Raw genomic sequence first — 25,865 nt, forward strand, 5'->3', positions numbered from 1 at the left:
TACTTCTCAATTAAATGCTAAAATTAAGTATAGAAAAAAAATGTTTCTCTCCTTTGTGTATATGTGTTTCTGATGTATATATATATATATTTCTTGTCGTATAGAATAGGGGATATTTTGTAATAATTTCTTCTGCTCCTTACTCACTGTCGAAAAGAACTAATTTACACAAAACAAGCTAACATTTCCTGCCAGTGTACGTGGGGAAAGATACGAATCCATTGACCGCCTCTATATACAAAGACATACACGTACGCATAAGAAAAACAGCCCGTACACACACAGAACAAACAGAAGTCGGAAATCGGAAATCAGAAATCAGAACCCCAAACATAGGTGAAATATACAGCGCGAATGGTAACCGAAAGACGTGCATTGTACAATAAGAGTTACATGAATCGTTGCGTTAGCTTTTACATAGATAGTCGCTACCATAGTTCCTACTGCTGCTACAGGATCAGAGTCCCTGGTGGAGAGATGAGCTAGAAGGACCCGTGGATCTATATACAGGGACTGAGGGGCCTCGGATGCATGCGGTCGCTTGATGGGAGTACAGGGTACAGGATACAGACGAAGAATATACATGGAAGACGGCAGAGACTCCGAGCATGTATCGTTAATTTACTGAATTGTCACTGCAATTGGGGGTGGATAGCAGCCTGGCGCCTGCTCGCGAAGGCTTCTGTGCTCCTGGGCTTCTGGTCGTTGGAAAACAATTACAATTACAATTTATTTCCCTCCTTTCTTTTGCTTGGGCGCGTCATATACAAAAAACGTTGTGGCTACTTAATAACTAAATTTGTTTCCGCATCCGTTCTCGACTTTAAACTACTAGATGGAGTGGTTCTGGTTCTGCGGATCGTGCAGGATCTGCCGGTGTGTGTGCGAGTGCTCCTTTCGCGTGTGTTTAATTACAGGTGTGTGAGAGTGTGTGTGGGTGGGTGATGTGCATGCTGGATTTCGGGTTCAGACATCTGCGACTGAGCCATACCCTTGTGGTTATATATCTTGAATTGATTTCGTTTCGAATTGTTTTCTTTGTTTGTTTGTTTGTTTGTTCTTTTTTTGTTGGGCTTTTCTGGTTTGTTTTGTTTGTTTTTTGTTTGTTTTTTCGTTTTTAAATTAGTTAACAACTCTAAGCATAGGTGTGTGTTACAATTAGGAAAAAAAATAAGCATTATTAATATTAGGTTTACAGCTACAAACTAAACTTGCCTACGCAATCAATAATATTAAAAATAATAAGCTTTGGAACCGTGCGCTGACCTCCGTGTCGCCACGATCCATCGTAATTGTAATGATTTTTAAAAAAGTGGTGAAGAATCAATTGCTAACCGAAGGAAATTTGCCATATTCTGTTGTGTATTGTTGCTGGATGTTGCTTTCTTTCTTCTTTTTTGCTTGCTCGCTCTCTCCGCATATGCTTTACGCTTTATATATGTACTCACTAAATGTACGTATTTTAATTACGCCTTAGAACATTGCTTTATTGGTTTTAGCCTATGCTGTTTGTTTCTTTTGTTTGTTGGTTGCTTGTTGCTTGGTTGGTTTTTTTGCTCAAACAGTTCTGTGGCGAACTGTCGTCGTTGTTGTCGCTGTCCTAGCCGTGTTGCTTCTGCATCTGCTTCTGCTGCTGCTCCTGCAAGCCGTCGTCCAACGTGGTCCATGGCTGGCGCTTGGATCGCCGTTTCGATTGCCCGCCGCAGGTGCTGGCGGTGGATGATGATGAGGTGGTGCTGGTGGTGGTGGTGGTGGTGGTGGTGGTGGTGGTGGATGAGGTGATGCCGTTGACGCTAATGCCCCGGTTGGTCGACTTTCTCCGGGCCTTGGCCTACAGCGTCTCCTCGAAGGCAGCCATGAGATCGCTCTGCATGTTCATATCGATTTGGCCAGCCATCTGCAAGGCAAAAGCGTTATTACTTTCGTCTTGAATGGAAAAGAGGGGCGTAAACTTACCGCTTCGCGCCTGCGCCGCTCCTGCTCGGCCCGCCGCTGCTCGGCACGCTTGGCGGCCGCCCGATCCTGCGGCGATTGCTGGGCCGGCGAACTCTGGCCCTGTCCGCCCGGCGACGCCTTGATGTCATCCACCCGCGATATCTGCGGCTGGGCATCGTGCACGCTTTTTCTGCAATATTATGAAAAATATACGCTTAGACTAGGGCTAACACTTTACTTGATTCTACTAATCCGGCTCTTTTCTGCTCTATCGACAGCAAGATCTTAGGGCTATAGCTCACCTTCCGCTTTCCATGGCGCCCAGGGGCGAGGCAGCTAGGAACGCCTGCACGGCCACAGCGGTGGCCACCTCCTGCGACCGATTCTGGGGCGCACACCGCGTTATCAGGTAATCAACGCCCATGCCGCCGCTGGCAGGACCTCCGCCGCCGCCACTGCTGCCCTGGCTGTTGGAGCCCGGTCCGCCGCTGCCCACGATGCCGCCGACGCTGCTATTGCTGTTGCTACTGGCAGCGCCGCCGCTGCCTACGCCACTGTTGCTATTGCTGCCGGCATTGAGCAGGGCCGGTCCGCCGCCGCTGTTGCTGTTGGCATTGCCGCCGCCGCTGTTCGGTCCACCGGCGCTGGCCGGGCCACTGCCTCCGCCGCCGCCGCCACTGCCGCCGCTGCCCGCACTGCCGGGACCATTGCTATTGGCCGAATTGCTGCTGTTGTTCCCGTTGCCGGACTGACCGCCACCGCTGCCGGAACGCTCACGCTCCCGCTCGCGGTCCCTATCACGCTCGCGGTCGCCGCTGATCGCCTGGTTGCTGGCCGGACCGCCGCCAGCGCCACCTCCGCCTCCACTGCTGCTGCCGCCCGAGGCACTAGACGCATTGGAGGCCACGGCCCCCGTCGCTGCGGCTCCCAGGGCCACCGCCTCGGCCAACGAGGCGGCTGCAACAGCCGCTGCCTGGGCGGAGGCGGCCGCAGCCGACGAGGACGAGGACGAGGACTTGTGGTGCTTGCGCTGCTGCTCCTTCTCGGCGGCCTCCTTTTGGTTCTTCTTCTCCTTCTCGGCCGCCTCCAGCAGCTTGAGACGGTCGCGTTCTTTGGCTTTGTTGCGGAACTGCTGGAACGAGTCCATGGCCGGCTTTGCCTTGCTGCTGCTCGAGCTGCTCGACGTGTGCGACTGCGGGGAGTTCGCCGACGCCAGCGAGGACCACGAGCTGGCATTCTTCAGGTTCTGGTCGTTGGCCGCCTTGAAGGCCGCCTGCAGCAGCTTGCCCTGCGCTGAGGCAGCTGCCGCCGCAGCCGCCTGACCGGACTGCAGCTTCATGTCCGAGGGCGACTGCTGTGGCGGCAGCACCTTCTGGTGCTGCTGCAATTGCTGCTTGTCCGGCGGACTGGGCATCATCGATTCGATGGGCTTGGGTATGATCAGCAGCTTGTTGGCCATCTGCTGCTGCTGATGGATCTGCTGGTTGATCTGCTGATGCAGCTGCTGTTGCTGCTGCTGCAGATGTTGCTGCAGCTGTTGCTGCTGCTGGGTGAGTTGCTGCTGCTGTTGCTGGTGGTGTTGCTGCTGCTGCTGGTGCGTCTGCTGTTGCTGTTGCGGCTGCAGTTGCATCTGTTGCTGCTGGAACGTGTGCTCCAGATCGAGGAATGAGGCCGCTGTCATATTGAGGCCATCGAATCCGGACATGCCGAAGTCAGCCACGTTGAAGCCATTGTTGTGCGCCTGCTGCTGCTGCTGTTGCTGCTGCTGTTGTTGCTGCTGCTGCTGCTGCTGCTGGGGATGCTTTTGCTGGTAGGCGGCCGCCGCCATGTCCAGATTGAAGTTCAGCAGGTGGTTGCCATTCATGCTGCCCACACTCTCCGCCCCCTTGGTCAGCAGCTCTGTCACGTAGTCCATGTGCTGCTGCTGCTGTTGTTGCTGCTGCTGCTGTTGGCCAAAGGGTTGCTGCTGCTGCTGCTGTGGTCCGGCGGGCTGCATCAGATGCTGCTGCATCAAAAAGTTGTCAGGCAGCGATGACTTGCCCGTGGAGCCGGCGCTGAACTCCAGGGAGGCCAGCGACTGCTCAACGGGATCATCGAACTGCGGTATCTGCTTGAGACCCGAGGCCAGCGAGGCATTGGCCATCGCATCCCCATGTGGTCCGCCCAGTGGGTTAGTGTTGTTATTGCTGCTGCCGCCGTTGTTGTTGCTGCTGCCGGTGTTGCCGCCGCCAGAGGTGCCGCCGCCGGTGCTGTTAACGCCGGACGTCAGGGCAGCCGCCAGCGCCGCATGATGCTCGCCAAGATCACCGCCACCCAGGCCGGCCGGCTTGTGCAGATTGCTGGCTATGCGAATGCCGCCGCTCGACTGACTGGTGGCCACTGCTGCTGCTGCTGCTGCTGCCGCCGATGCTGATCCTCCGGCGAAGCTGTGCGGCGGCAGGGCGGCGGTGATGGAGCCACCCGGCGGCACTTTGCTCAGTTCATTTGGTCCGTTCTTGTTGTGCTGCTGCTGTTGCTGCTGCCCCGTCGCCCCAGGAACCGCAGCACCGGCCACTGGACCGCCGCCGGCGTACAACATGTTGCCGGCACCGGCAGTGGGCGCACCGCCGAAATTGCTGCCCGGCAGCGTTGTCTTGTTGTTGTTGTTTAGCATGGCAGCCGCCATCAGGGTGTTGGCATTGCCTAGCATGTTGGCTATCGGGAAGGATCGGGAGGGAGGGCGAGTCCAGGGTAGGGCACACAAACGAAACGAAAATTAGTCACACACTCTTCGTGGGATTCCAAGGAATATGGTTTACGGAAATCTCTGATCTCTTGATCTGTATTTTCTCTCGAATCTCGCAGAGATTTCCTTGGCCATGCTCGGAATAGGTTTTCAACTTACACATTTGCGATGTGGGCGTGTTGGAGTTCACCACATGGTCCAGGCCCATCAGCATGGTCGTCGGCGTGAGGGCGCCACTCGGATGGTTGCCGCCCAGAACCACATTTATACTTGGATTATTTACCTGCTGGCCCAGAGATGCGGTGGGGGAAACACGGGGTGGTTGGGGAGAGGGGAAGATGAACATGTAAGACATTAGCTCTGGTTATCACACAGTCAACCAACACGATCAGTGTGCTTTGTGGCAAGTGCAAGCTGCATTTGGCAATGGGTTGGTCCCAAAAATTATATACCAAAGTAATAATTTTCAGCCCTTACCACCCATTGCCAAGCTCCCCCTTCTGTGTTGTATCTATGTTGTTTTCCCACCCACTTTTCCGATTCTTAGAGAGCCACTGACTCCGCTACTTACATTGCCTCCATTTGAGTCTCGGGATTTTTTCTTGCGCGGCGGTCGATCGTCACCATCACCTGTTGAGGGGGGAATTTTGAGAAGAACGATTAGAGAGGTTTGCAGGGATCGACGACCGAGGTCGCAGGAGGGATCAACGCTAGGGGTTCCACATAAAGATCAACAAGCTAGGAAAGCAATGGGCGGATCTCGGTTTATGTGAAACTGGTCAATGCAACGAAAATTCCATAGAATATTATATTATGTGTGAAATGTACTAATGTTTAGCTCGATAATACTGCAATAATATTCAATTTGTTTGTTTACAGAAACCATCTACAGGTTCCTAGCAATCCTTGACCAATTTCCGTCACACAGAGAACCACCCCAACAAGCACAGGCGATAGTGATGCTAGAGGAACTTAGATCGTAATCGTAAAACGTACAAACATTACATTAGCAGTGGTTTGGGTTTACATAGACATTAAGATTCAGATATAGGTGTGTTGAAAATACCTCTTACAATGCCGATCGGTGAAGCAATTGTGTCGTGGTGGGTTCGCGGGGTGGTGGGTTTTGGAGTCTGGGAGTCTGGTGGCCGAGCAGCCGCTTTTCGGCGCTCTTTCTTCACTCTCCTGCACTTCTCTTCCCTGTCTATCTGCCCCTCGCCACCCACTCTCCCACTCAATGTCTAAACGGTAAATGAACTGAAAGAGAACGGCCAGAGACCCCCTCCCTGCTGCTGGCCCAGCCAAAGGCCGGGGGAAGGGAGACAAAGGATAACCGCAACCAAAACCAACCTTCGAGGCTCCAATCGATATGCTATCGGTTTTATCGTTAATCGTTACTTTTGTTTATCGTTAAATTATCTCTCTTCTGCGAAAAGAAATGGTTTTTGGGTATAATGAGCAAACACACAGATAGTTTTTTTTTTTCTTCTTTTTTAATAAACATTTTCTTTTCTCATTTTTCATTTTGTTTGTTGTATTCATTGCGTTTTTTTTAGTTTAGTTTAGTTGTTGTTTGTTTCGCTGCTGCGGTTGCGCTGCCGTTTTGTAATAATAAATATTATTATTGTTTTTACTATAAATATTTAAATGTATGCGTGTGTGTGTTTTCATAATTCTAAATGTGTGTGTGTGTGTGGGTTGGTTTGTTTGTTTTTGTGTTCGTGTGTCGGTTACGTTACGTAGTTCGCGTCGTCCGCTCTTTTTTCTGTTTTCTTTTCCTTATTCCCTCTACCTCCTGGCTTTCCCTAAGATTTTCACTATTTATCTCTTCGTTTATTTTATTTTATATATTATTTTATTTTATGTTTTTGTTTTCTTTTCGTTTTCCTTATCTTGTGAGACGCCTGCGCAAATTGAAACCAAAAATTTATGTGTTGTTCTACGGAAATTCTATTTTCGATATTCTTACAAGACTTTTGAGCGCGTTAACATGTTTGTAGAGTTGGTGCTGTTGCATTTCACTGCTTTCTTCTCAACTACAGGCTATAGAAAAACACAAGAATCAGGCTTACAACGAAACAATTTCAATAATGTGGGGCTAAATGGATGGAGAAGGCGTTCACGGGGTGCGGTGACCTCGGTAAAGAAAGTACAAGAGCTACTATATTACGTACATACAAACAAGTTCGGACCCTAGAGAATAGGCAATTGGGTTTGAAAACAAAAATTAACTCTAAACGTAGTCTGTGGCTAAATAATGCAAACTTATTCCTGACTGCTTCGATTTCTACACTACACTTGGCTCTTGGCTTTGAAAAAACTGCTCGCTTTCTTCGCTTCGCATCTCGACCGCTGAGTTTCTTCGATTTGAAAGTAAATATTGTTACATTTTGTGTAGTGTGATTTTGTTTGTTGTTATTTATCATTATTATTGTTGGATTTAATTTCATTTCGTTTTCCTCCTGGCAACTTTCATTTGATTTAATTTAATAGTAAAAATTTATATTTAAATTGATTTTATGCAATTTGTTTTGTTAATTTTTCTTTATTTCCATTGCATTATCATCTCATCTCATCAAATCATCAATCCTCCTCTCTTCTATGCATTATTTTTTTTGTATATTTTCGTAATATAATATATATATTTTTTATAATTTTTTTTTTTTGAAAAAAACGTGCAAACAATGTGTAAAGGGGAAAGCCGACAGCCGAAAAATAAATAATAAAATGTTTTCGAAATACATTTAATTATTTGTTTTCTTTTTTTGTATTTGTTTTTTGTTTTATACCCTCTGCGATACATATATCTATGCAAATATAGCTATGTATTTAGAACTAGTTGGAGTTTAGTAGCTATAGAGCGAAGACTCTATATACGTAACGCTTGGTTCCATTCCGATTCGTTCCACTTTTCTCATACCGTTGTACCGTTACTACTACAGACAGAGACAGACACAGTGGCAAGGACACACAGAGAGAAAAAGAGAGTGTGAGAGAGAGTTAGACAAATAGATTTTGGACCCGGTACAGTTACCCCACTCTACGAAAAGGTTTGTTTCACTTCCGATAGTTCGTTTTGGATATTACAATTTATGATCGGTTTTTATTGTTTTGTTTTTCAGGTTATTGTTAGGCTGTCTCTTTGGGTTTCACTCATGAATTCGTTTTGGAAGTAGGCTGGAAGCATTTCTATTTTTCGGATGACGGTTCTCCCACATTGATACACATAAATTTAATATGACAACAACAAATAATTAACCACGAACTAATGATATACAGAGAGTCACTAAGCAATCCTCGATTCTAGGTGATAATGCGATGCGAGCTTTTGTTCGCGAATTGTGCTAATTGCAGTGTTTCAGTTCCATTCGTTCCGCCACGAAACACTTTTTGAGGTTAAAAACGTTTAAACAATTAATAACATCAAATTCAACATTCACACTTCTCAGCGGACTTAATAAGAAGAAGTTGAAGTATCCCCTCCCCGTTAAAAGACCCCTCATAGCATAAACCTGGGGTAATCCCCCCTATTTTTTTCTCTCTTTCTCTCTGTGCTCTTCTCTCCTTGTCACCATCTTTTCTTACGTATTCGCTCCTTACGTTTTTCTTGTTTGAATTACGTTATATTTGTGGTTCGGTGTTTTCTTTCCATTTCTTTCAGAAGCTTTTCATACTTTCTTTGTTTTTACACATTGTCTGCAAGTGTATCGAGAATTTCATACGTTTTTTGCATACTTTAGACATATATGGTAATTTTGCTTGTATTTTGTTTCGTTCAGTTTTGTTAATAATTTCATATTATTATGGTTATTGTTTTTTTTTCATTATTATTATATTTTACACATAGTTCTGTGAGGTTTTGTGGGTGTGTGTTGTGTGCGCGAGTGTGTTGTCCAGCTTACTAGAAGGAACATATCACTTGGAGTTCAACTAGTTACTGGATAGAGTGGGATCGACGTGTGTGGATTGGCTTTATCGTATCAAGAAATAAGACTAGAACAAAGTATGGAATTGGCACAGAAGTATTCGTTTCGGGGACTATGGGATTTGCACCGTGGAAAAGTTGGCGGAGAAGATTCTGCCGATTCCGCCATGTGAGTGAGACATAATTTATGGTCTGAAGCGGAGTGCAAAGCCCTGGATCTGTTGAGGGTTTGATTTCAGGGATGGAAATGGGTATGAGATGATGGTCGATGGAGGAGTTGGCTCCTGAGCTGCCTCTAAAATATATACTGGTGATGAATAGCACTACTTGAGGGTTATCATGTGTGTGGTGTGTGGTGTGTGGAGTGTGAAGTGTGGCTGATGAGTTTATATTTCGATTTATTCGTTGATCTTTTGTCAATCATGCATTGTTGCTCTGCTGTTTTGTAGATTTGATGGAGAGTTTTGATTTGGTTGATTGGCTCGATTGGTTGGTTTTGGTTTGGTTTGGTTGATTGATAGATTGATTGATTGGTTGGTTGATTGGTTGGTTGGTTGGAGTTGGAATTCATTACTTTCTTTTTCAGATTGGCTGCCCCCAATACACAATTGCTTCACGATTTTTTCAGCATATTCTCATAATAATCATAATAATAATCATAATATTGGTAATAATAAGGTTTCTTGTTCTTTTTTAGAATTGTTTTTTTTTTTGCTTTTTCAAAAATGACTTAAAGTAGTAAAGAGTGTGTGTGTTTTTCTTAATATTCTCATTTTAGATAGTTGTGTACGTGTGTTGTGTAAGATTTGTTTCTCATTTTTCATTTACAAATACAATTCGTTTAATACCTACAAATGCTTAAATATGATATATGTGTGTGTGTTGTTGTGTATATATAATTAAGTATATACTAGACCTAGATGTATATATATAGATATATATATATATATCGATTATATAAAGTTTTGCCGTTGTGTTCGTGTTGTTCGTCTGTGTTTCAAGTAGCGGGTGGTTAAAAACGGGGAAGGATCGAAGGATCGAGGGATCGCGGGATCGAGGGATCTAATGGCCTAATGTTCTAGTGGTCCTGTGAAACGTCTGATGTTGCATTACCCCAGCAACCAACTCTGGTGCGGACCTGGTGCGAATCGAATGAGAAACCTCTGTTCATGGGTTAATCAGCAAACTTGTTTAACAACTCTGCCATGCAACTTAAAATCTTCAATTGTTGTGGTTATCTGTCACCGAAATATCTGGATAAAACACTTTTAAATATTGATTTAACTAGGGCATTTCACTCGCTCTTTCCAATTTACGCTGCTAAATTCCATACATTCGTGTGCATTTGTTTTCTTAGAGTAAATGCATATTGCACTTTGTCATGAACTTGGTTCTTGGGTATTCCTAAAAAAAAAACACTTTTCTTGTAAAAATAAACAAATAAAAAAAAATCAGAGTTGGATTTCTATTTCTGGTCTCTGGGGCTCTTCAAAAATCAGACGTCTGGCAATTGGAGATGTTTCGTTTTTGATCTGGGCTCGTCCCGGTAACTTCTGTTGTTGTTTAGCACACAAAAACATAAACAAAATGCGCTAAATTCAGTAAATCAAAAGTGCTCCCTTAGAGCGAGACAGGGGAGTGGGTTCTCGTGGGTCTGAGTGGGTTTCGTATTGGTCAGTCGGCCCTAAACACCCTCGTGATACCCTCTTATCGTCGTCCCTCTCGCTCCCTCCCCTCTACTCGGCGTATTTCCGTCTCCTTCTATTTCAGATTTCAGTTTTGTGTGTGGTTCCTGGGAACTAACTTTAAAAAAAATGATAAAAACAGGCGTTTTTTATGCGAAACAGAACAACACAATCGATAAACTCTACATATACTTTTTCGCGCGTGCTAATGGGTTAACTACGATATTAAAACTAGATAAACCTATATCCAATTGAATTAATCAAGCCAATCGCTCTGTTCAAATCTCCTGATTCTGTGCGACCTAAGTATTATATATATCTCATCCCTCCACTTCCATTACTTTACAGTTTTCAACGGGTTCTTAAAGGTTTCCTAGCTCCTAGACTGTTCATTACTCGTTCTCTGACTCAAGCCACGCCCGCCCCGCCCCGTGTCCAGTGTTAAACGATAATAGAATAAAAATGATGCGGTCTCGGTCTCTGTCTATGGGGGTCTGTCTCAACATTCTGATTCTCTATCTGCATCTGCATCTGAATCGGTTTCGGTTTCGGGTGTCGGTTGCCGTACTTGTGTTCAGTGAGTTCTGTTGTTTGTTTCTTAAACAACGCATCTATATATATATATATATATATATATATATTTATATTTGCATATCTCTATGTATACTAATAAAAAAAAGGTTGTATAAAATAAAACAAACAAACAAAACGCGTCCTAACCTGCTTCACTGTCGCTCGAGTCACTCGAACTGCTATCACTCGAACTCGACGACGATGAATCGCTGGAACTGGAACTCGATGACACGGGATTCGCCGGCTGCACTGCCTCGACCTTGTTCGAAGCGGACTCATCTGCGGAGAAGAGGCAAAGACGAGGCATTAGTATCAATGAAATCGCATGTAAAGGCTAGCTTATATGGACTTGGACTCGGCATTCCAATCGCACCGCAGGGCACCTACCTTTCTTGGCGTTTTTCTTGCTTGCCCCCAGCTGGCCGGTGACATCCTGCAGGCGCTTCTCCAGCTCCTGCTTCTTCTCGGCCATCTGCTCGTCCTTCGACTTGCCGGAAGGCTTTTTATCTGCGATAAGGAAAGATGGATGGATCGTTATTAACCAAGTTGATTTACGACGCAGACGGAGAGCTCGAGGGGAGGGGCGGGACAGGGACTGAGGGACTGAGGGGGGAATCATGCTCGAAACTCAAAATGTACTCAAAAGTTTGGGCGGGAAAAAGGGTAAAGCGGCAATGTCATTAGCGATGTTACAAAAATCTCTCGAGCTCCAAAAACCAATGCCATAAGGCGTCCTCTTGGCACACCCGCAGAATTTCGAGAGCCCGAGAGATTTCCACAACACATCGGCACGCCTACAGCATTCACAAGCTACTAAAGGAAAGGGAAAAGGATTTGTTGATTTTTGTTTTCACATGCACTTGCTAACTACAGACAGTTTATTGGTAGGACCTGGAGTGTTGAAAGTCTTAATCATACGGATTGACAGTTTAATTGATATATTGGTTTGTTTGTTGTTGTTTTTTTTCGAGTTTAACTAACTAAACATGACCACTACGGTTTTCGGTTCGAAATTAAAATCAAATTTGGAAGCGCAGTCAGCAAAGCCAAAACGGAAGTGGGTTCTTTTCTGTTTTGAATCTTGATCGGGCAATGGAAATGGATTTCGATTCGGATTGCTCTGTCGGCTGATGGCTCTTGATGTGCTTCTAACTTGACTGTTTTACTGGGTCTTGGTTGGTCTTTATCTTTCATTAGCTTTTGCTGTTGCTGTTGCTGTTTCATTTGCTTTTGCATTTGCATTTGCTTTGGCTTTTGTTGTGGTCTCGGTTTAGTTACAAACTTACAATATGGCTTACGTGTTTTTTTGCGCAAACACGACGCCACATAGCTTTCAAGCTCGCGCAGCGTCGACGGCTTCAGCGTCTCGAAGTCGATCTCGATCTCGTCGGGATTGGAGTCACGCAGCGATGGCTCCCGGTTCTGGATGATGTGCACCACACGGCCCAGCTTGTCGCCTGCAAAGAAGACGGGTATTAGTGGAGCTCTCACAAGGCTGGTTCGTTGTCAGTTGAATTGTGCCTAACATAATGGACAAGCTGTGTCTCTAGATCTTGATCGGTAAAATTCGTTGATGGAGGAACAAAAACTGACCGTTTCCTTAGCTAATTAAATAAAGTAGTTCCGACCTTGTATACTAAAAGAAATTCAAATGTACGGCCTATTCTTAAACATAAGATCAATTTTAAATTAATATCCTCCTTAAAAAACAGTCAGTTATCCCCTCTTTATTAACCCACAATGCTTAACGCTGTGGGGGAAATGCCCAACTCACCTGGCAACTTGTTGATGTCGAGCGACAGCTGGCGCTTCTCATCGTACGACATTGGCTTGGCCGTGTCCTCCTCCTCGGAGTCGAAGTTCATCACCTGGCTGGGCTTCTTCTTGCTGCTGCCGCGCGCCCCGGCGCCACCGGTGCTGGCATTCGCACCGCCAACAGCGCCGCCAGCGCCCGCCGAACTACTGCCCTTGGCCCGCTTGGAGGCGTTGCCGCCGCTCGCTGCTCCTGCACCGCCAACAGCTCCGACGGCTCCAGCGCCGGCCGCAGCGCCCGCTGCACCGCCTGCCGCATTGCCAGCAGCGGCGTTATTGCTACCTCCAACGCCGCCGCCTCCGCTGCCCTTGGCGCCGCGTCCGCCCTTGCTCTTAGCACCTTTACTGCTGCCGCCGCCGCTGCCGGATGTACCGCCGGCGCCTGCCGCCGCGCCCGCTGCCAGAGCGCCGGCCAGGGTGCCCGCCTTGCCGCCCGCCGAGGCGCCCGATGCTGTCACACCGGCACCAAAGCCGCCACCGGCCGCGGCACCGCCGCCCGCCAGCTGGCCAAAGGTCGCTAGGGCGTCGTGAACCTGGCTGAGTGTGGGCACGCCGGGTGGGACAGCTGCTCCGCCCGGACCAACCAACGAACCACTGAGCAGTGCGTTGAGATTGGCGCCGCCCGCACCGCCGGCACCCAGGGCTCCGCCGACACCGCCCGGCACGGAGACGCCGCCCGAATGGGCACCGGAACCAGCGCCGCCTGCTCCGCCAGCATTTGCACCGCCGCCCGAGGCGTGACCATGATGCGAGGCCGAGCCAGAGCCCGAGCCGCCGCCCATCGACTTCTTCTTCTCCTTGAGTTTCTTCTTCGCCTTCTTCTTGGCGGAGGCCTCCTCGGAGAGCTTGCGGATCTCCTCCTGCAGGCCCAGCAGCTTGGACTCGAGCATTTTCAGCTTGGCGCTGCGCTCCTCGTCCGAGTTGGATTCGTTCTCCGTGTCGCTGGAGTCCTCGCTGGACGAATCGCTGGCATCGTGCTTGAGGGCACCGCCGTAGCCGTGCCCGTGGCCATGTCCGTGGCCATGCCCGTGGCCGTGGCCGTGTCCATGGCCATGCCCATGGCCGTGGCCGTGATGGTGGGCCGCATTGGCCACCGGCTCGTCGGGGATGTTGGCGTAGCGCATCTCAAAGACGTCCTGCAGCTTGCGGCCCATGGCCACGACATCGTGATCTGGCGGATTGTACTTGTAGCAGTTGGTGAATATTAATCGCACGTCGGCGGCAAATTCCGGCGCGCTCTTGTACTCGCGATTGTCCATTTTCCGCTTGACAGTGCCCAGGTCCATGGGCTTCTTGATGATGTCGTGGTAGTCGTGCAGGCCGAGCATTTCCGCGTCCACGGGCTTGTAGAAGGGCCAGGCGTAGCCCGAGTGCTTCTTCGAGAAGAGCTCCTTGAGGATCTCGTTGCACGACTTGAGCGCATCCGATAGCTTCTCCTTGTTCTTGGCCACCGCAACGCCGGCCACGCCGCCGGCAACCAGACCGCCAAGTCCGGGCACTCCGGAGACGCCCAGCGGCGACATATTGTATCCCGAGCCCTGGAATGTAAGATCCTGTGGTTCAGAACGTCCCATCGATTCGGTTTGGTTGATGAGTTGGTTGATTGGTGGTTTGTTGTTGTTGTAGTAGTTGTTGTTGTTGTTGTTGTTGTTGTTGTAGTTGGTGTTGTTGATTGATTGGTGTGGTTGGTGGTGGTGGTGTTGAGTTGATCGATCGATTGATTGATTGAGTGCAAGCAAAATCAACGCAAAATAAAAGAAAAATAAACGAGCCAAAGGCGGAATGGGGTTAGAGCGTTGAAGTAAATCAAATGGTTTCAAAGAAACGATAGCAGGCCATGCGAAGGCGACTTGACTCCGGATATTGCGGGTCAAATGAGATCTCCTTCGCATGTCGCGCTTGCAAAATGATGGCAGATCAGGCGGATGGCCCTTGACTCCGGCGATGCAGCGGGTCAAATGCCATCCACAGATACAGATATGGAGATATGGGCTGGTTTTCGAGTAAAAGGCAGGGCAGTACGGCGTATTGTGTATGATTCGATCGATTGTTGTTGTGCTTTAGGTTTGGATATTCTTGTAGTTCCGAGCTGAATGAGCTTGGCGGTTCAAAGGAAATGTAAAGGGAACTCGAAGTGATCAAACGATTGGTCATTAAAAACATAGAACTTCTGCAAATCCAAATGAATGCTACGTTAATATGAAATAAAAGAGATTTATGATTGACAATTTTACAGTCTGAATTTTGAAAACAAAAGGCGAACCAAATACTTTGTCTATGCATTGTAAACATTTCCCTTTTCTTTATCTACAAAATTCGCGTATTCAAGGTCTGAAAGATGCAGTCAAACCTGGAATTGAGATATTTACAGACAAGGCCACATCTCTGTGACTCCCGAATATGTACAAGCTCTGCGCGGGCACTAGGATCATACTCATACGACTGGCGATGCCCCTTACTCTTACCTTCTTGCCAATTACCTGACGATTCGACTCCCGCCGCGTCGCAATCTTGGCCGATTTGGAGTCCATTTGCGCGTAAGGCGATTCAAAGGCATTGGCCGTCGGCGTGGTGGTGTCCGCCTTCCGCTTGACGCCCTTCTTGATTTTGGCGGGCTGCTGCGGCGGTATCACGGCGTCCACGCCAACGCTCACGCCCGCATTCACATAGGCCTGAACGGCGTTGGCGGCATTGACGGCCACAGATGGTATTGTCACTCCGGCGCCCGCCGCTCCGCCGGCTGCTCCCGCTGCACCGCCCACGCCCGCCGCCGCCGCTGCCGCTGCTGCTGCTGCTGCGGCCGTGCTGCCATCCAGAAGCGAGGAGCTGTTGACCGCCGTCTGGCCAGGGGCGCCGGGATAGGCGCCCGTTTGGCCCGCATTCAGGAGGCTGGCCATCAGGGCGGCGGCATTGGGATTGCCTGCGGCCGCACCTGCTCCTCCAGCGGCGCCAGCCATCGCTGTCGTCGTCGTATTGGTACTGCCGGGTACCGTGTGCGGTGGCATTGTGCTAATCGGTGGTATGGACGGTGCACCGCCGGCCGTCGATGAAACCGTGCCGCCCATGGCGGATACGGGTCGGGCGGCGGTCGCTCCTCCCGCACCGGAACCCGCCTGGGCTCCTGGCGTGCCCGCCGAGACCGCACCCGTCGCTCCTTGCAGGCCGGACTGTTGCGCGGATGAGGCGGCAGCTGACACCTTGGTGGAGCCACTTCCCGCTCCGCTGTTAACTGCTGCCGAGGAGGCTGTACCGGAACCGCTGGTGGCTCCAGCGCCCACGGCCGTTGACAATGTCTTGGGCGTAGCCGGCGCCCGTTGCTTCTTCTTGCCGCCCTTGGCCGTGACCGGCTCCAGTTCGAGCTCCTCCTTGGGCATCGATTCGATCTTCTGCAGGAAGACCTTCTCGAGCGTCTGGGCCATCACAACGACATCCTCGCCGGGCTTGTTGTAGACATAGCAATTGTTGAACATCGTGTTGAAGTCGTGTATGGTCTCCTTGGCAGACCAATAGTAGTTGTTCTCCAGCCGCTTCTTGATCGTGCCCATGTCCATGGGCTGCTTGATGATCTTGTGGTAGTCGGGCAGGTTGAGCTTCTTGGCATCGACGGGCTGTTGGAAGGGCCACGAGAAGTGGTGCTTCCATATCACCTTCATCACCGTCTTGATCAGATATTGCAATTGGTTCGTATTGCGGCCGGGTCGCTCCGCTGGCGGCACCACCGGTGGCTGTACAATGCCATTGACTGGCTCCACGGGTGGCTCGTAACGAGGCGGTGGCTCATTGGACGACATGGTGGTGCTGCTGGTGCTGGTGCTGGAGGTGGTGCTGGTGCTGGTGCTGGTGGTGGATGTGGTTCCTGCGGTGGCGGTGGTGGTGGTGTTTCTGGTGCTTCAGCTTGGGATGTGGATCTGCGAGTCTGCGGACTGGGGACCTGGGCTGATGGTTATCCGACTGAGACGGCCGACACACACACTCCACCTAAACACACACACACACACACACGGGCCGTCTCCGTCTCCTCCTGCGCTCCTCCTTGTCCTCCGCTTGGCTCCTCCGTTCGATTTCCCTTCGCACGGATAATTGGGAGGGGATTCAGTGGGTTTTGGGGAGGGGGGGACTAGTCTTATGTGGCCGGTGACCACCTCCTCCTCCTGCGACTGGCTGCGCCTTCTCCTGCGGCTGTTCCAACTGCGACTCCAACTCCTGGTGTTCCTCCGCCGCCGGCTATCGTTTTCTCAGCTCCTGATCCGGCTGCTCCTCTCCTGGCTTTCGATAAAAATCTCTTCTTGTTCAAGGGATAATGCTGTGTAGTGGTCCGTAGTGGCTGCTTCATGCTCAGCAATGTCTGTGCACTGCAAACAAATCAGAGTTGGTTAGGATGTCAGAGCTATGCTAGCTGGAGGAGCATCTGCACTCACCTCGCCTGCTCCAGATTCTCAGGGCCCAGGCTCCTCTCATTGGAATCTACTGGCTTCAGCTGATCCGAGGGCCAAGGATTTAGCGACGGCGACTGCTACCGGAGGCATTGTGGTGTCCGAGAATCCTGCGTTGTCAGTTCCACGATACCTAGCGCCGGCGGCTGGCTTTAAGGGTCTGCAAGAGAAAGCGATGGGCGAGAGGAAGAAAGCCAAGTTAGCCGGCACATTTGGATATTTTGCAACTCTGGTCGTGGGTCGTGGGACGTGGGACGTTTGCATTTGCATTTCACAACACTCCTCGGCGGCGGGTTACATAAACAAAAACTAAATAGGGGGGCCCCTCGGAAACGAAGCGCAAATAACAATTACATTTACAATCTCTCGCTGAGTGTGCGGCGGTTGCCATTGCCATAAACAAAATGCGACAGCGACAACGACAACGAATCTATGTAGAATGTGGAATATGCAGAGGCGGCAGGAAAACGGAAAGCGCAAAGCGGAAAACGGAAAACACAAAACAGAACACGGAGCACAGAGCACACACGGAAGAAGCGGAGAACAGAGAAAACGCAGAGAACGACGACAAAACACACACACTCTGGCACACTCGCACACTGGCGCACACAAGCCAAGTGCAAAACAATCAATTTCGGGCACTTTTTAACAGCAATCAAATCACTCGCTTGACAATATTCCTTGGCTCCACGGGTTTAGGCCCTCGACCATGGGTTCCAACCTTATTTTTAGCCGTTTTTAGCCGTTTTTCTGCGGTTTTTGCCGTTTCGTTTGGTTTTTCCCTTCCACCGTTTTGGTCGTGAGTAGTTACTTTGCCGCCGTTTTGGCACTCACAGCAACAGCGACATAGAGAAGAGGCCAAGCAGAGCGCTCTCATTTTCTAGTTCGAAATTCGGGAGAGAGGGAGAGCAAGAGAGAGCGCCCGGCTCTCTCACACACACACACCGTTGCACTTGGGCCGCACCATAGAGCCGTCTCGCTTGCACTCACGGGACAGAGGGGGGAAAAAGCAGGCAAATGGCGCACGCCAAATGATGCAAATAAGTTTTAAAAAACGTAAGGGAAAAATCCTTCAATAAAAACAATAAATATCCATTAATGCGAACGCACAGACCGAAGATTAACCAAATCCCACAGACAAGTATCCACACACTCGCACACACACACACAGCAAGAGTTTGGCGTGTGTTGTGTTTGCATTGAGAGAAATTCACCACGCCGCCTTTTTTTAAGTTGAATTCTTGTCATTCGGCATGATTCATTCGCTTTGTTTGTTGTTGTTGCAGCGCTAATGCAAACGCCATGCCAAAAAGGCAATAAAATGCACGTAATTCCGACGTTTCTACGTTACGTTTCTCACATTTTATTTAACACCCTTGACTCGCAGTGTGGTGAAGACCGGAGAGGGGTGTTCGCGAGGAGGAACACACGCACACCAACGCGCGCGCACACACACACACCCAGTTGAATAGTTTGCCTTTTGCCGATATTCCAAATTGACAGTGGTACAAATTGCACTCAAAGCTGCACATAAAAATCCATTGTACAGTTAGTAGGAATATGCCTCGTTGCGATTGAGGTTGCCTTTGTTTATTGTTTATATTGACTCCTAGTCTGTAGGTCAAGCACAAACATTTTGCTTGCTTTTTGCTTTCTAGCCCCGATTTGTTTATTGGCCAACCAGAGATTTTTGCCTTTGTTGATGTTGCGAATTTATTTACACTCGCAAACACACCAATCCACTTGTGTGTGTGCCGCCGGCCGGCAAGCGATTTTGCTCTTCTCTTTCCATCTTTTTCGATCGCTTTCACTTTGGGCTTTACAGTTATCAGCTGTATTCACGAAGCTGCATTTAATTGTCCGATTTGGCCCACTGTGTTTTTGTTAGTTGCCAAGTGTGCGTATGCGAGCGCGTGTTTGTGTGTGTACGTGCGTTTGTGACGCAAAATTAAACGGAAGAATAGCGAATACAAAAACACAACGAAGGTAGACAGCAAGGCCAGCCAGTGAATGTGACGTATGTATGTGGCCCATTCTAAACCGCCTCGCCGCAAATAAAATTGGAATATTAGAAATAACAAATATTAAATACACAATAGCGGGCGGGCGGCGCTCTCTTGCTCTCGCTCTCGCTCCCGCTCTCTTACTCTCCTCTCACAACAAAACAAAACATTAACTGGCACTCTCGCACACACACACTAACGCACACGAAAACACCGCAGAGAAGAGAGAAATTATGTAGTACAGTAGACTTTGAGTTTTGAACAGAAATTCACGTAGAACGATACGATGACGTAGAGAAGAGGAAGAAGCAGAGACAGCAACGGCATGCATTGGAAATGAAATTGGGAATTGGGAATCGGGAATGGGCATTTCTTACTTCCAGCCATGCCTTTGAATCGCCACAAAGCCTGGATCTTAAGGCTCTCCCCTGCCTAGTTGCTGAATACTAAACCGTAAAATGTGTGCTGCCCAGCTAACAAATAAACAAAGGTCAACAGTTTGTGGCGAAAAAGGGCATTTTTCCTTCACCTCGCCACTCGAGAACTCATTCACCAGCAACTCTTTGATTAAATGTGCTTACTTGTGTGCTGCCTAATATCCATGCACTTGAACTGCGGGCAGATATATCAATTTTATTTAAATAAATAAAATACTCGGGCGAAACACACTGGCACACGGACACACATACTAGCCGACACTCTCTGCCAAGTTGCAGCTGCTCGCGCGTGCGACAGAGCGAGACAACAGCAGGGGGCTACGTAATACGTAGCCAAATGCAAATATGGCGGCATGTCGTCTGTACGTGTGTCTGTGTGTGTGCGTGTGGCATTCGAACGAGGAGAGCCGAGTCGCTGCCGTCGCCGTTGTTGTTTTTGCGCTTCTCAGTGCCATCGTTGTGTATCTGCACAAGGAGAGAGAGAGAGTGAGCGAACCAGAGACTGATAGGGGGGCGGGGGAGAAGGGGAGCCGCCTCTAGGTTAATAAATCGTGCTAATAGTGGCACGAATTTAAAGCCGGTTTACATGGCAACATGCAGCCGCGGCAGCAGCCGCAGCAGCGGCAGATGCAGAGCCGCCAGAAGTAGCTGCAAGCAGCGAAGAGCAAGGCAAGGCAAGGCGGCCAAAAAGCATCAATGAATTCGGCCCGAGAGCGAGCGAGAGAGAGGCAGCGGGCACGGGAGCGGGAGAGCGAGAGCGCCGAGCCGCAATCGCAATTTTGCGCTTATTTACGATAAACATATCTTCAATTTTGCGCCCGACAAGTAAACAAACAAATTGCGTTTGCCTATTTACGCGCCAACTGGCAAAGTGCAGCGACAACAACAATTGCAGCCGCAAGAGAGCGCAGAAGAGGAGCCGAAAGCGAACGAACGAAACTCCCAAACGCCGGTTCAAAAGGGACTCGGAGGAAGAGAGGGAGAGGGCAGATAACGGCAAAGATACTTCCCAAGGATATGACAGATCTGAAGGATGCAAAGATACTTTTCCAGGATGTAAAGAGATCTGCAGGATGCAAAGATACTTTCCCAGGCTGTAAAAAGATCTGCCGGATGCAAAATACAATTTGCACCAAATAATTCAGCTTGCGACTTGTTAACTCGAGTATTTAGAACAAGCCTTCTGTAATTTAACCACCAGTTGATATTTCTCATACATTCTGCATTTTGGCCATACCCACATGGCAGTTTCAACCGATTTAGACTATGGTTAATCGATGGATGTACCTTTGCTGGCCCATCCGAGAGCGGATTCCAAATCACAGGGAATCAGTTGAGTAACAAATAAAATGCCGGCACCCTGGCTTTCCCAGCTCCTTGGCCAAAGGGTTGTTGTTGCAGTGGGAAAAATGCGGCCAGCTGTCGCCTCGAAAGTCCCTCCGATTCCCAGGGTGGCCGACCCCTAAAGGCGAACAGTCAGAAAACCAAACGGGCCTTGCATCGAACTTGGAAAAAACCCAGGAGGCTGGCTTCGATTTCCGCCCACTGCGGGGGAGGGGGCGGCGCGAGGCGGGCGGGGGCTAAGCCACGTGCGCCACACTTTTCCAACTTACATTTCCCGGGGATTCCCTGGGCTTCCTCCGCTTTTCGGCGATATCCACACGCTCTGTGGGCAGCCGTATCCGTGTATATCCGGGGGATTTTTGATTTTGAGTTTTGTTTATGGCCGCGCTGCTGCTGCTGCTGCTGGTTCTGGCTTTTTTGCTGCTTCTCCTGTTGTTGGCTGGCCTTTGTTGCTTTCGGCCAAGTTTAGCTTGTCGGTTTTGCTTGTTGTTGCTGCGGTCGTTGCTTAAAACTGTGTTGCGTTGCTTGCCACTGTTGTTGCATTTAAATCGAACATATACAACATGCAGATTGTACACGACTGTTAAAAAGTTGCAACTGCAAAAATAAAAACAAAAAATCGTTTCACTATGGCCACTGTTTTCCCCGAGGATTTTCCGTACATTTGGTTTGGCGCGCGCGAGAGAACGAGAGCGAACGAGAGCGGGCGAGCGCGAGAGAGAGCGCGCGAGAAATCGCCAGCGACAAAAATAACGTAAGCCGCAGCGTAAGCCGCCGCTGCTGTACGTCGCCGCGCTACGTCGCGCTACGTAACGGCCCGCCTACGTTACCGACGGCGCCGCCAAGCCGCAAGATCGGAGGAAAGTGCAATAACAAAATCGAGAAATTATAGATTTTCACCGAGCAAAAGGAACCACCAGTACTGGTACTTGTTTCTCGCTTTTGCCTTTGCTCTGCCACCGCCCTTCGGCGCCCCCCCGGCGCAACGAGCAAACTTTTTCGCGCGCGCTCCGGCGTGTGTACTCCCCCCTTGCGCCCCTCTCCCCATTTCATTTGTTAATATTATTCACTTGGTGACTACACACGTTCACGTTCACGCTCATGCCCTCACTCGCGCACACACACGCGCACGCACGCAGACACACACGCACGCAGGCCTCGCTGCGCTGCTTCTTCTTGCTCCTCTTTCGTTCGCTTTTGTTCCACCACCGAAAAAAAATGAAAAAAAAAAATTGTCATGTCCATTGAAGTCTCACATTTTTCAAATGCATTTTTTGGCGCTAAAATAGTGGAAATTTCGCCACTTTTCCATGCGCCTCGCATGCCCCGCCACTAGCACTGCACACCGAGCACAAATTTATGCAATTTCTGGCCTTTTTTACCATAATTTTTAGTAATTTCTACACACCGATATATACGTACGCGCTACGATTTTTCGACAAACGCGCGAGTTTCTTGTGAGTAACGTCGCTGTCGCCATCAAATATACAAAATTTTTTTCGAAATTACTGAAAACGCGAATACACACGCACACACTGACGGCCGACGGGCACGAGGCGCACGCTCCGCTTCGGCTGAGCGCGCCAGAGCGGGACGGCCAGTCGCGGTTCCAAGATGGCGTCCCAGCGAGCTCGCCGGCCGTCCCGCTCTGGCGCACGGCCCGGGGTGCCAGCGCAGAGCGGGATGGCGACAGCAAGCGAGAGAGCGCGTGCGAGAGTGTGCGTGCCCGAGAGAGAGGTGAGTTTCGCTTAGCGGATGCCCTCTCCCGCTTAGCGAGTGCAGCCACCCGAGCAGCGAGCACACCTCGCCTCGCTAGTGTGGCCGTACAGACGCACAGCTGAAACGCCGACGGTTTCGGCTCTAAAGGAGAATCTATTTTGGCCCAATTTTTTATAAGCGGATATCTCACGTTTTTTTGCATTTCAGATTTTAGGCAAATAAACACATTTTTTTGCGGTTTTTCAATCGTAGTTTATCCAAATCAAGGCGCACAGCTAGAAGACCGACTGTTTCGGAAAGCTTGCTTAATTTGCTATCGATCTGCATCAATTATATGAAAATTTATTTTTTGACCCATTTTTTCATTTTTTGTAAGGGGCATTCATGATTTTTTTGGATTTCAGATTTTAGGCAAAAATAAGAGATTTTTTTGTGGTTTTTCAATCGTAGTTTATCCAAATCAAGGCGCACAGCTAAAAGACCGATTGTTTCGGAAAGCTTGCTTAATTTGCTATCGATCTGCATCAATTATATGAAAATTTATTTTTCGACCCATTTTTTCATTTTTTGTAAGGGGTATTCATGATTTTTTTGGATTTCAGATTTTAGGCAAAAATAAGAGATTTTTTTGTGGTTTTTCAATCGTAGTTTATCCAAGCGCACAGCTAAAAGACCGATTGTTTCGGAAAGCTTGCTTAATTTAATCGATCTGCATCATTAAAAAAGGAATCTATTTTTTGACCCATTTTTTCATTTTTTGTAAGGGGGTATATCATGATTTTTTGGATTTCAGATTTTAGGCAAAAAAAGACATTTTTTGTGGTTTTTCAATTGTAGTTTGGGCAAATCAAGGCGCACAGCTAAAAGACCGACGGTTTCGGAAAGCTTGCTTAATTTGCTATCGATCTGCATAAAATATATGAAAATTTATTTTTTGACCCATTTTTTCATTTTTTGTAAGGGGTATTCATGATTTTTTTGGATTTCAGATTTTAGGCAAAAATAAGAGATTTTTTTGTGGTTTTTCAATCGTAGTTTATCCAAATCAAGGCGCACAGCTAAAAGACCGATTGTTTCGGAAAGCTTGCTTAATTTGCTATCGATCTGCATCAATTATATGAAAATTTATTTTTCGACCCATTTTTTCATTTTTTGTAAGGGGTATTCATGATTTTTTTGGATTTCAGATTTTAGGCAAAAATAAGAGATTTTTTTGTGGTTTTTCAATCGTAGTTTATCCAAGCGCACAGCTAAAAGACCGATTGTTTCGGAAAGCTTGCTTAATTTAATCGATCTGCATCATTAAAAAAGGAATCTATTTTTTGACCCATTTTTTCATTTTTTGTAAGGGGGTATATCATGATTTTTTGGATTTCAGATTTTAGGCAAAAAAAGACATTTTTTGTGGTTTTTCAATTGTAGTTTGGGCAAATCAAGGCGCACAGCTAAAAGACCGACGGTTTCGGAAAGCTTGCTTAATTTGCTATCGATCTGCATAAAATATATGAAAATTTATTTTTTGACCCATTTTTTCATTTTTTGTAAGGGGTATTCATGATTTTTTTGGATTTCAGATTTTAGGCAAAAATAAGAGATTTTTTTGTGGTTTTTCAATCGTAGTTTATCCAAATCAAGGCGCACAGCTAAAAGACCGATTGTTTCGGAAAGCTTGCTAAATTTGCTATCGATCTGCATCAATAACATGAAAATTTATTTTTTGACCCATTTTTTCATTTTTTGTAAGGGGCATTCATGATTTTTTTGGATTTCAGATTATAGGCAAAAATAAGAGATTTTTTGTGGTTTTTCAATCGTAGTTTATCCAAATCAAGGCGCACAGCTAAAAGACCGATTGTTTCGGAAAGCTTGCTAAATTTGCTATCGATCTGCATCAATAACATGAAAATTTATTTTTTGACCCATTTTTTCATTTTTTGTAAGGGGCATTCATGATTTTTTTGGATTTCAGATTTTAGGCAAAAATAAGAGATTTTTTTGTGGTTTTTCAATCGTAGTTTATCCAAATCAAGGCGCACAGCTAAAAGACCGACGGTTTCGGAAAGCTTGCTTAATTTGCTATCGATCTGCATAAAATATATGAAAATTTATTTTTTGACCCATTTTTTCATTTTTTGTAAGGGGTATTCATGATTTTTTTGGATTTCAGATTTTAGGCAAAAATAAGAGATTTTTTTGTGGTTTTTCAATCGTAGTTTATCCAAATCAAGGCGCACAGCTAAAAGACCGATTGTTTCGGAAAGCTTGCTTAATTTGCTATCGATCTGCATCAATTATATGAAAATTTATTTTTTGACCCATTTTTTCATTTTTTGTAAGGGGCATTCATGATTTTTTTGGATTTCAGATTTTAGGCAAAAATAAGAGATTTTTTTGTGGTTTTTCAATCGTAGTTTATCTAAATCAAGGCGCACAGCTAAATGACCGATTGTTTCGGAAAGCTTGCTTAATTTGCTATCGATTATTTTAAAAATAGTATTTAGATTTTTGCCAAAAATAAGATTTTTCTCTACGGTTCTTTATTTGTATATTAGCCAAATCAAGGACTATGGCCGATTGTTTTGGAAACAAACTTTAAAGATTCTGTTGAAATTCATAAATTTTTTCTATTACTTACTTTTTGAAATACTTCTATCGACTAAAAGCGCGGGAAAATAGCCAAGACACTACCCACAGGATCTGGACTTGAACCAGTTATCAAGGATAACGTCCCTGTATACTGTTATTGATCTGGTATATACTGAAACCATAGCGAGGATTCCTACCCAACATTGGTATGTCTGAAACGGTTTTGGCGAAAACGTAACGTAACGTAAGCAACCGTAAGGGTCGGCAGCGATGGAAAACATCGATAAGCTATCGATGGCGCTATCGAAAGCTTATTTTTCTGAGCCACCCTCGATATTTTATGGTCGCTACCGATAATGCGATGCACTCTAGGTATTCTTTTGTTCTTTCTTTATTTGATCTCCAAGCTGATCTCTTTATGTAGTTATAGAAGTATAGTCTAGTCCTAGTTTTAGGTAATGTTGATAGTATGATACATTGAATATGATAAAGAGTATATAAAGTACGAAATAAAAATAGGATATTGCTTATAATTTAAGTTTGCAAAGAGAGCTGTACAGAGAACGATATTGAATTTGTGCTCCCAACACACCGAAACTATCGATAGTTACCCCGCTCTGGCTTCCTGGGCTTGGAAAACATCGATGACCCTACGTTGCTTGCGTTTGCCTACGTATATACCAAAAAT

At 47.4% G+C, this 25,865-nt stretch overlaps 1 protein-coding gene across 13 annotated transcripts; it reads right to left on the reverse strand.

Moving 5' to 3' along the window:
* Positions 1-703: 703 nt before the first annotated feature.
* LOC108021891 (homeotic protein female sterile) lies at positions 704-22,433 on the reverse strand. Of its 13 annotated transcripts, none has more exons than XM_017090687.3 (13): positions 22,295-22,433; positions 21,142-21,469; positions 17,074-17,248; positions 15,136-17,007; positions 12,618-14,208; positions 12,130-12,300; positions 11,231-11,350; positions 10,991-11,122; positions 5,232-5,290; positions 4,820-4,943; positions 2,238-4,629; positions 1,957-2,125; positions 704-1,897 (listed from the first exon to the last, which is right to left on the reverse strand). In XM_017090687.3, exons 4-13 carry the CDS (start codon positions 16,444-16,446, stop codon positions 1,832-1,834), a joined length of 6,135 nt encoding a protein of 2,044 aa, XP_016946176.3. In that variant the 5' UTR covers positions 16,447-17,007; positions 17,074-17,248; positions 21,142-21,469; positions 22,295-22,433; the 3' UTR covers positions 704-1,831. The 13 variants fall into 13 exon arrangements, with proteins under 13 accessions (XP_016946176.3, XP_016946175.3, XP_016946181.3 ...); XM_017090686.3 differs by having other exon boundaries at positions 22,281-22,415; XM_017090692.3 differs by having other exon boundaries at positions 12,618-14,193; positions 22,255-22,414.
* Positions 22,434-25,865: the final 3,432 nt, after the last annotated feature.

This window comes from Drosophila biarmipes, chromosome X, assembly GCF_025231255.1.
Source record: "Drosophila biarmipes strain raj3 chromosome X, RU_DBia_V1.1, whole genome shotgun sequence".
Taxonomy (NCBI): Eukaryota; Metazoa; Arthropoda; class Insecta; order Diptera; family Drosophilidae; genus Drosophila; species Drosophila biarmipes.